The sequence below is a fragment of the Mustela erminea genome, chromosome 9, assembly GCF_009829155.1.
Source record: "Mustela erminea isolate mMusErm1 chromosome 9, mMusErm1.Pri, whole genome shotgun sequence".
Lineage (NCBI taxonomy): Eukaryota > Metazoa > Chordata > Mammalia > Carnivora > Mustelidae > Mustela > Mustela erminea.
Genome location: NC_045622.1, coordinates 110,468,586 through 110,478,770, shown reverse-complemented (window position 1 = coordinate 110,478,770; position 10,185 = coordinate 110,468,586). Strand labels below are relative to the sequence as shown.

The 10,185-nt window shown below is 59.1% G+C and overlaps 1 protein-coding gene across 1 annotated transcript; it reads left to right on the top strand.

Moving 5' to 3' along the window:
• The first annotated feature begins 362 nt into the window (after positions 1-362).
• FGF19 (fibroblast growth factor 19) lies at positions 363-5,556 on the top strand. Its single transcript, XM_032358766.1, has 3 exons — positions 363-847; positions 1,214-1,317; positions 4,021-5,556. Exons 1-3 carry the CDS (start codon positions 607-609, stop codon positions 4,333-4,335), a joined length of 660 nt encoding a protein of 219 aa, XP_032214657.1. The 5' UTR covers positions 363-606; the 3' UTR covers positions 4,336-5,556.
• Positions 5,557-10,185: the final 4,629 nt, after the last annotated feature.

Here is a 10,185-nt window from a genome sequence, read left to right as displayed (position 1 = left end):
CTTCTCCGTATAGGGGGTGAGGGATGCAGAGGTCGGTGCCCGGTTCTCTGGTCACGGGGTTCCTGCTCCCTGCTCCTGCTAGTGCCTCGCCACCAGCGCATTCCCTGGGGGGGCCGGGGGCGTGGGGGCGGGGACCGGTTGTCTCCTTTATTGCTTTATAAAATCAGACTCTCCCAGCCAAGGAGACCTGGCCCCGGGCCCCTGCGCTGCTGGGGGAAACTCCCCCGAACCCTCCGGTGAAACGGGGCCTCTCCTCCCCCAGATCTGGGAGGCCTGGGCGGGGTCACCCGGGCGGGGTCCGGGGAGGGGCTGGGGCGGGAGGCGGGGTGTGAGTGGGTGTGTGCGGGGGGCGGAGGGCTGATGCAATCCTGATAAGAAATGCTCGGGTGTCGCGGGCACCCACCCGCCGCGAGGGTAAGACGCGCTATATAAGGCCGCTGGCCTCGGGCCGCTGTGCCGTCGGAGCAGGAGCGCCGAGCGCCCAGGCGCCCGGAGGGCACTGCTGGCTGGAGGGACCCAGCCCGCCGCTGCACCCGCAGTCCTGCTGCCGCCCAGCTTCCCGCACCCTCGCCGCCTGAACTGCGTGCCGAGCCCGAGGGAGGTGCCATGCGGAGCGCGGCGAGTCGGTGCGCGGTAGCCCGCGCGCTGGTCCTAGCCGGCCTTTGGCTGGCCGCAGCCGGGCGCCCCCTAGCCTTCTCGGACGCGGGGCCGCACGTGCACTATGGCTGGGGTGAGCCCATCCGCCTACGGCACCTGTACACCGCCGGCCCCCACGGCCTCTCCAGCTGCTTCCTGCGCATCCGTGCCGACGGCGGGGTTGACTGCGCGCGGGGCCAGAGCGCGCACAGTGAGTGCCCACTCGCCCCGGTGTCCCTTCCCTTTCCCTCTTTCGAGAAACCCACGTTTTGGCCCCACTGCGTTCTGCTCCCTGCCCGCGGCTCCTGACAGCGCGGGGAGCTGAGAGGGGGGTGCCGGCACGTGGACCCCCTGCACCCACGCCTTATCGTTCGCTTGCTCCCCTTCAGTTCCCGCGAACCCCCCACTCCCAGGAACTCCAGATCTTGGCACTTGGGAGTCCCATTCCCTCCCCAGGGTCCTAGGCAGCACGGGAAGACAGAGGAGTGGGGGAGGGCCTGGGCCTGCGCGCCCACCGCACCCACGTGTTGGGGGCCCCGCGGTCCCGGCTGCAGCCCTCTGCTTCTCTCGCGCCCAGGTTTGGTGGAGATCCGGGCAGTCGCTCTGCGGACGGTGGCCATCAAGGGCGTGTACAGCGACCGCTATCTCTGCATGGGTGCGGACGGCAGGATGCAAGGGCTGGTAGGTGTCTCCGCCGGAGGATACGCGCTGGGGCGCGGGACGGACGCCTGTGCCCAGGCGGGGCCCCGCAGGGGAGCTGGGCGTGCTGGATCGAATCCAAGCTCTCCTCGCTTAATGCCCCGGGTCCGGCAAAGGGCCCGATTAAGCTGATGTGCGGATTGTTTTCTACGCAAGTTCACGGGGAGTCCCGGCTGGCAGCCAGAGAATGGGTGAGCGCTGTCTCTGCATCTCCGGTCGAGCCGAAGACCGGCCCAGTGGGACAGAGGAAGCGCTGACTCGGCTTCCTTTGACGTGAAACAGTGAAACCCACCTCGGGCCTTTTCAGTCTGGGCGTGCGCGTGTGTGGTCCTCGCCCCCCGTGTCCCTCCCTGCGGTATACAGTAGAAGGAAGGCACGAGAAAGGATATTCACGACTTGGATCATTTTTAAAAAGCCAGCCTTCACACAAGTCAGGAAAAATTACATTTGGGACTTTTTTTTTTTTCTTAATGTATATTTACTGGGAAAGCAGTGTGGTTTTTGCTGACAAGTTGGAAGAATACTCCGGGGGCGTGTTCGTCCTTGGGTCGCGCTCACCTGTACTGTAGATGCTTTGGGGGGAGGGTGCTGGGGCGGGGGGCGGGCTGGGTAGGCCCAGGTAACCATCGAGGTCTCGGGGCAGGAAGTGCGCGGAGATCGGGTCTCGGTCTCTGGGAACAAAGACTGGGAGTTCAAAGGGAGCCCGCGCCCCTCCCGCGCCCCCGGGCGCACAGAAGAGGCTGTGTGAGGTCCCGGCCCCGCGCTGGGGCCTCAATGCAGCCCCGCTGGGTCGGGGACGCGGCGGGAGGAGCGGGGCGGGGCGGGGGGATGGGGCGGGGCGGGGCGGGGCGGGGGGGGAGACCTCGCCTCCCGGGATGCCCCCACCGCCCAGAAAAGATGCAGATGCCGGGCCTCCCCCCGCAGCGCGCATCTTTTTAGTGTCCCAGTTGTGTTGTGTCTCTGAGGCCGGTGTAGCGCATTTATCCAGAGGAGTCTGTTTCAGGTTTTATGGCGGAGTCCCGCGTGAAAGGACCAGACGGAGCGAAAGAAAGGAGGTGGTCGGCTTGCTGAAAGCTGACACCCGAGGCCGCCCCCAAACCCGCAGTTGCAACTTTTGTTGTGACATTTACTTGGGGCGGTGGGAAGGAAGGTCTGGAGGACCCGCCGGCGCAGATGGGTCCAGTCCACCAGTGTAGTCCAGATTTTGGGGTGGAGGGGTGTCCCTTCCCCTAAAACCCTGCTCTGTTTCTTGATCCCTTGGTTATGGCTTAGCCAAGACGGAGGAGTTGTTTGCTTTGTTTTGCCTTTTTTTTTTTTTTTTTAATAAATTCCACTTTTTCCAAGCAACTGGATGGAAATCAGTTGCTTTCCTGTTTGGAGAAGAGAATGGGGGGGGGGGTGCTAGTTTGTCCCAAAGGACCGGGACAGTGAAATGGTGCCACCGTTGCTTTCTCTTCCTTGTGTGCTCATGGGTTTGCAATTCCCCCGCTGTCTGGTAGCCGTGTCCCCTAGCCGGGAGCTGGGCTGGCCGTGGCTTCAGGAGACCTGAACCTTATCAGTGCCTTATCAGCACAGCGCTCACCCACCTGCAGTTCAGCGACCTTTGTAGGCTTGGGCACAAACGCGACTGGGTGCCTCCCGGGGTTGTTTACCAGCCCAGCCCTCCCTGGCTCCCCGCCCTCTGTGTCCCCCACAGGGTAATGACCTTCCTCCGTTTGGCACAGGACTTGGGTCCTGTCTGGCTACCAGCGTTCTGGGACCCCAGCGGCTGCTTTTCCGCCCTTCGGCTTGCATTTCCCGCCACCCCGCTGGGTGCAGGCTCTGTCCTGGGCCTGGGGGGAGGGGCCGGCTTTATCTTGATAATCCTGGCAAGTTGGCTCTGAAGGCTCTGGGCCCTAGAAGGAAGGACCCCATGGGGGCCTACGTTGCCTATAGGGGCACCAGAAAAAAGGCCTCAGAATGGCCCACCGCTCACTGAACGCAGGTCTGAATGGGGAATAGGTGCTTTAATCTGGTTCCCAGATGGGATCGGAGAGCCTACCTAGTTCAGCGGGGTCTCCCCAAGTGTTGGTGGCCGCCAGGGACTAGTCCTGTGTTTCCCGTAAGGGTGGGGATCAGGGACGCAGACACTCCTGTTGCATGGCTGGTTTTATGCCTCTGTTGCTCGGAACAATACTAAATTGAAGAAATGGCGTGATTTAGGGAGGGAGAGAGAAAAAATACACAGATAATCTGTATATACAGATATTGGGCCCATACGTAAACCACACGTGAAATACCCACCTGAACTTGGCGCGTGTGTACAAAGGTTATAAAGGTATATAAAGCGAGTTTATAAAGTTGACATAAGGTTTTATATAACGTTTATAGAGCAGTACAAGTTTATGTTGAAGTATATTTAGTATGTCATACTTAATGTTTCATATGATAATTTACCGTGTTTATATCCGTATACGTTCGGTGTGTGTATTAATGTCATGCATACTTTCTATAAGCATGAATTTACACGCATAAGCACATCCTTTAAGTGTAACTACACACACCCATTTGTAGGACCCATCATGTGGACCCACATGGGAGTCTGTAGCTCAGATGGTCCCCTGTGCCCAGCCTCTCTACTGCTGCTGGTGATGTCACCCCACGGGGCTCCCCCTGGTACTCACGGCCCTCCCCTTTTCTCCCTAGCCTCAGTACTCCGCCGGAGACTGTGCTTTCGAGGAGGAGATCCGCCCTGATGGCTACAACGTGTACCGGTCCAAGAAGCACCGTCTCCCCATCTCCCTGAGCAGTGCGAAACAAAGGCAGCTGTACAAGGACCGGGGCTTTTTGCCTCTGTCCCATTTCTTGCCTATGCTGCCCGGGAGCCTGGCAGAGCCCAGGGACCTCCAGGACCACGTGGAGGCTGATGGGTTTTCTGCCCCGCTAGAAACAGACAGCATGGACCCTTTTGGGATTGCCACCAAAATGGGACTAGTGAAGAGTCCCAGCTTCCAAAAATGAGTGGGGCTGCGGCCTCCCCCTGCGCCCACCCCACCCTTAGAGGACAGGACCGTGGCCGACCTGTGGCTCTTGCAAAGCGGGTTCTGGCCGTGCTTCTACAAGTACAGTCCTGGGCCCGTGCTCCAGTTAGCTTTAGAAAGAAACATCTAGAACTTGTACATACAGAGTCGGACATTGGCTGTCCCAGTTTCTAGCGGATAGACTTGTACGCTCTTGAAATCGTAAGCCCCCACCCCGCTCCTTTGCCGTTGCTGGACAGTTGCTGTGCTGCCCTGATCCCGCTTGAATACCTCCACTGACCGGGAGCTCACTACCTTTGGGAAGATTGAAGATTGTTAGGCCAAGCTGAAGGGTTCTACAGGTCTCTTCTCCCGTCATTTCCAGCAGGAGCAGCCAGAAGAAAAGCGGTCAGTTTAAACTCCCGTACAGGCGATCAGCTTTGTGAAACCCTAGGTAAATTCAACTCTACCACAGGATAATTGATCGAGCTCTCCACTGCAGAGAGCAGTGCTGGCTCTTCCCTAACGCTTCCAGGACATGGAAGGCGCAGGCATGGCCAACCAGGCTTCGGGAGCAGGGGGAGCCCAGAGGCCTCCTCCAGCCTGGGTAGCCCTTAAGAACTCCCCACTACGGCGGCTGCTGGGAGGGATAACCTTCACCGGACTACTTGGCAGTCTGCCCAGGGCACATCAGGGAATTCACTTGCTCCTCCCCTTGACCTTCAGTGCCCCGCGCATAGCCAACACTTGCAGGGCTCTGTCTGGTCCCCTGAGGGAACGACCACCTGCTCGGAGGGATAGGACACAAGGACAAACGCAGCAGCCCTCCTCCTCTGGGATCCCATCAGCTCTGGGCATGTGGGTTTCCCACAAGCGCCCCTCTGGACAGAGCCCCGTGGGTCTCTGCCCCTGGCACGCTCCCTCCTTTTTCTGCAGCCGTGGATACGGACCAGAGAAGAGCAGACACGGCCTGTGGGGCTGTTTCCCCATTGCCAGCCTTTTTGCCAGGCAGTGGGACTTGGCCGCCTTCCCCCTTAGGGAGACCTGCACATCCCATTCAGCAGCCGGGAGGGGTTGGGTTTGGAAGCCCCGGGTCTTGTCAGTCACTTGCAGAAGCAGCCAGGAGAGGGGCCCTTCCCCAGCACTTAGTTGCCAACGTGGTATTTATGCGTAATTTATTTTGTTTCATATGTACATCTCTATATTTTCTTACTTTATTTATACCCCCATGTTGTATTTATGATGTACATGAGTGTTGTTTTCTACATTAAAGCACAATTTGTACCAGAAGTCGCCTTTCCTTACCCAGCTGGGATGCGATGCCTTGGGGGGGGGGGCGGGAAGAGAGCAGAGCCTGGCCTTGAGCTCAGAGGAGACACTGGTGTGTTTGCTGTGTTTAAAACTGCACTTTCTACAGAAGCTCCTGGTCATCGCAGCCTCCCTGGAGGCCGGGGCTGAGGTGGGTTGAATTGCAGGTTAGGTTAACCCAACAGTGGAGGCTGCGTGGGCCAGGGTGCCGGCGTCCTCGGCTCTGCTAGGATCTGGGTGGTGAGGGCAGTCTTGGCAGGGTCGGGGTGGGGGTTGCAGGTGTTCCCGAGGGAGCTGGGATGGTGAACAGCGCCCCCCGCCGCTCCGCCCACTAGACCACCGCCCACTAGACGCCAGTGGTCATGACTACTGAAAATTGTGAAGAAGTTGCTGTGCTTCTTAGGACAAAATTTGCCCCGCCAGCTGTTCGTTCTGGAGGAAATCATTGGCCTCTCGAGCCTCAGTGTTTTCACCTGTAACACGAGGGCAGGCTGGAGAGGGTGGTGAGGCGTGGAGCCGCCGCTCTGGGCCTAGTGCGGGCAAGAGTCCAGTTCACCCCGTCGGCTGGGAGTTTCTGGGTGCTCAGGTTGGCTGGTCGTCTGCCAAAGATCAGTTAGTCTCCCGAGGCCATTTCGTGAGGTGCCTCCCACGCCCCCCGCAAGGACTCCCCAGTCTATCCTGGCACGCACCCCCACTGTCGCAGACGTGCCCAGAGCTGACCCCGCCCCCCTACTCCCGCCCCAGGTGGCAGTGCGGGGTGAGCCCCACCTGCTGACCCGCATCCTCTGGCCCTTGCCCAGGTGAGGGAGTCCAGGACCTCAGAGGGAAGGCACATAACCCAAGGTGCGTAGCGCAGAAGCCGTATGACTGGAGGGCTGTGGGGTCAGGCAGTGGATCCCCCCACACCCGTTAACTGTACTGCCTTGAGTAAGTGAGTCACTCTGTGAGTCTGTGTCCTCCTGTGGACGGTGAGCCGGACAAGGTGTGCATTGCGGGACGGTGGGGAGAGTCGTAAGGAATTCTGTCCGCGAGATGATTGGGACCATGTGGGCTCCCAGACGGCAGCCCTCACCAGCACTAGAACTTGTGGCCAGGAACAGTTATTTCCACTGGTTCTTAAATTTGGTTGCACGGCGGAGTAACCTAGGGAAAAATCTGGTCCCGGGTGATGAGGTCTAATTGGACCAGATGCGGCCTGGACATCTAAGATTTTGTGACACTTGCCAGTGATTCACACGTGGAGCCCAGGTCGACAGTCGTGGGAAGCCTGTTTACATGTGATCTGTGCCCTGGAGACAAACACTTCAGGGGAAAATAAAGTGGAGTGTCTTCCCCACAGCACAGCCCATAGTCATGAGTAGATGCACATCTTTGTGAACTAATTCACACTAGAGTGTTGATGGTTAATCCTTTTTCACTCTAGGTCACGTTTTCACTTGACCTGGCGGCCAAAATCTGGGATGACCGTTTCTGTGGCTGACGTGGGTCCTCTGGCAGGAGACAGGGAAGAGTCTTCAAGGCTGGACCTTGCATTCACCCCGCTGACGGGCCTCGACTCCTCACAGGAAGGTGGGCTTGCCCTCTTACTGTATCTCCCTCCGCCTTCGGCAGTTGTCAAGTCTAGCAAGTAGAAACACGACAGCCCCGTTACATTAGAATTTAGGAGAAGCAGCACACTTTTTAGTAGAAGTATATCCCATGAAATATGAGATATACTTATGCTCAGAAATTATTTATTGTTCATCTGAACGTCAGACTTAACCGGGTGTCCTCTATTTTGTCTGGCTGCCCAGTCTGTCTCCAGAAGATCTGTTGGTGACGAGAAGAGAGAGTGTGAGCCCACACCCCCTCGGGCTCAGGGAAGGCTGTGGAAGGAGTGGGTGCCCTGCCTGGTTTGCTGGCAGGAGAGTCGCAAGTCCCCGGGGGGCTCTGAGTGCCCTGGGGAGCTGGCTCCGTGTCCCTGTCTTCCGGAGGGCTCCATTGGCTGGCGGGGAGGGGGTGCACCCCGGCGAGGTGGGCTCCTTCTGGCCAGATGGAGAAGATGTGCTTCATTCCGCAGGCCACGGGGGTCCTGGGGGTTCCCCAGCACAGGGATGCAGGTCCCTGGGAAGCTTCACCTGGCTTCCTCGCAACTTCTCCACGTCGACCACTCACTGTGGAATCTTCAGTCCCTACGGCGGGGACCCATCCTGCCCGTCCTGCCTGTCTGTTCGATCCAGGCTTCCCCAGCCACCCTGGTTAAGCTAGCCCACCTAGACCGGCACAGGATCCCAGCCGCGGAGGACAGGGTGCTTGGCGCCTCGGCCTGGCTTGGCCTAGGCTCTGGGTCGCCGCTCGGTCCCCTCTTCCCAGCAGCACTCCTCAAACATCCTGCATTCATTTCCTAGAGCTCCCATCACAAATGACAAAGAAGCAGGAAGCTTAGAACAAGAAAAGTGTATGCTCTCCACCTGGAGGCCAGAAGTCCAAAATCAAGGCATGAGTGGGCCTCACTCCCTCTGGAGGCACTGGGGAAGGGTCCTTCCTGCCTCCTCCAGCTTCTGGGGGGGGGCCCAGGCATCCCTGGGCTGTGGCTGCGCCCCTCCAGTGTCTGCCTCCGTCTTCATGTGGCCCCTCTGTGTGTCTGCTTTTCTGTGTTATAACATGACACTTGTCACTAGTTGGAGGGCCCAGGTGGGTAATGCGGGATGATCTCGTCTCGAGAGCTTGACTTCTGCAAAGAAACGTTTCCCAACCAAGGTCACGTTCTCTGGTTCTGTGGGTGAAGACTGGGACACATCTTTTGGGGGGCACCATTCAACCCACGACAGAGGGAGAGACATGAGTAGGGTTGCTTTGTTGGAAAGCAAAAAAAAATCTTTCCAGTCGCTTCTGGATTGTGCAGCCAATTATCCAGGGACTAACTTTAATGTACACTAGAGCAGTCAGGCCTCGCAACCACCCTAACTGAGTTTACCGTAGGGAAGACTGGGAGCTTGGGGAGGGCGCCAGGCTGGGGTTTCACCCCCCAACTGACATCAGGCCGGGCACTGCTGGGGCCCTGGCAGGGGATGTGGGAGACCCGCAGGGGAGGCTGGGGGTCACCTCCTTCCTTCTCAGCAGCCCTGCCCTCTGGGTCCTGGATCTCAGGTGGAGTGGGGGGCAGGGGAGCCCAGGCCCAGGTGAAGCCTGGATCCAACACCAGCCCTCCATGAGGAGTCTGAGAGCTGTGGGCAGCTGGGCCCAGACCAAAGCAGGCTGATGGGGGAAAACCCTTCCTGGGAGACCTGGGACGCAGGTTCCACGATCGTGTTCCTCCATCAGCGCTGGGTGATGTCAGCTGGCCCTGGACATGTGTCCTCCATGTGTCCTCTGCGGCCTCAGAGCCGGACACGGGCAGTGGGCCAGGGCTGGGTGGGTAGAGGCTGGGGCAGGTGGTAATGGACGGAGGCCTGTGGTCTGGGGTGGCCAACCCTGGGAGGGCTTTAACATCGGTCCATCGGAAGCCAAGTAGCCCCCCACCCCCAGTCTCAGCGTCCACCCTGAGTATCACTGGTAACATCTGGCTCCAAGGGACGTTTTTAAAGAATTACAGGTGATAGACGCGCCTGGGTGGCTCAGTGAGTCAAGCCTCTGCCTTCGGCTCAGGACATGGTCTCAGGGTCCTGGGATCGAGCCCCGCATCGGGCTCTCTGCTCAGCAGGGAGCCTGTTTCCTCCTCTCTCTGCCTGCCTCTCTGCCTGCTTGGGATCTCTGCCTGTCAAATAAATAGATAAATAAAATGAATATATAAAAAAATAAAATAAAGGGAATTACAGGTGATAACCTGAGAAAGGGTCTGACACACGGAGGAGCGGGTCCTTATCAATGCTCTTCCAGCCTGGCTCGGGGAATGAAGTCCGCGATAAGACCGGTCCCGCGGCGGGGAGGGACTCCCCCGGCCCTGGCGGCAGGTGGCCCGGAGCGCGCTGGGAGGAGCGGCCGGAGGCGCAACGGCGCCCCCCAGTGGCGGGTGCCCTGACGCGGTCTCCGCCTCCCGCCGACTCCGGCCAAAGGAACTGGGGATGCTGGACCCCAGGAGCGCTCCGAGGGGACGGAAGGCTCCTCCCCTTCCGTGCCCCACCATTAGACACACACACTAGGAAGTTACCGTGTTGCCAATAGTTCCTAACATGTTTATGCACCTCCGGCCGGCCAGGCACCTCTTACCAACCCTGCAGGTGCGCACCTGTGTGCCTCCCGTATTACAGATGAGCACTCTGAGCCCCCAGGTCGGGGGAGGTGAGTTCCACTGAGGCCCAGAAAAGCTGGTTTCCGCCGGCACCACCACACTCTGAGCAGAGCAGAAGTGGGAAAGGGGGTTGGCCTTTACTGCTGCAGACCCTACACTGGGTGTCTCCCCTCCACCACCCAAGGCTTACCGGGAGCCCCAGCCTTGCCTTCTGATGTCACTGCCCTGCTGGGAGGCCGGTAGTCAGGCCAGGAGAAGGAAGTGTCAAAGCAGGAATGTCTGCTCCACAGAGGTGGGAAATGAGGGGTCTCTCCCAGGCAGGGGAAGAATGGG

Bases quoted from the DNA above. Each gene is read 5' to 3' on its own strand.
- FGF19 (XM_032358766.1), top strand. From the start codon at position 607: ATGCGGAGCGCGGCGAGTCGGTGCGCGGTAGCCCGCGCGCTGGTCCTA. The intron at 848-1,213 runs GTGAGTGCCCAC...TCTCGCGCCCAG, and splicing joins GCGGGGCCAGAGCGCGCACA to GTTTGGTGGAGATCCGGGCA. The intron at 1,318-4,020 runs GTAGGTGTCTCC...TTTTCTCCCTAG, and splicing joins ACGGCAGGATGCAAGGGCTG to CCTCAGTACTCCGCCGGAGA.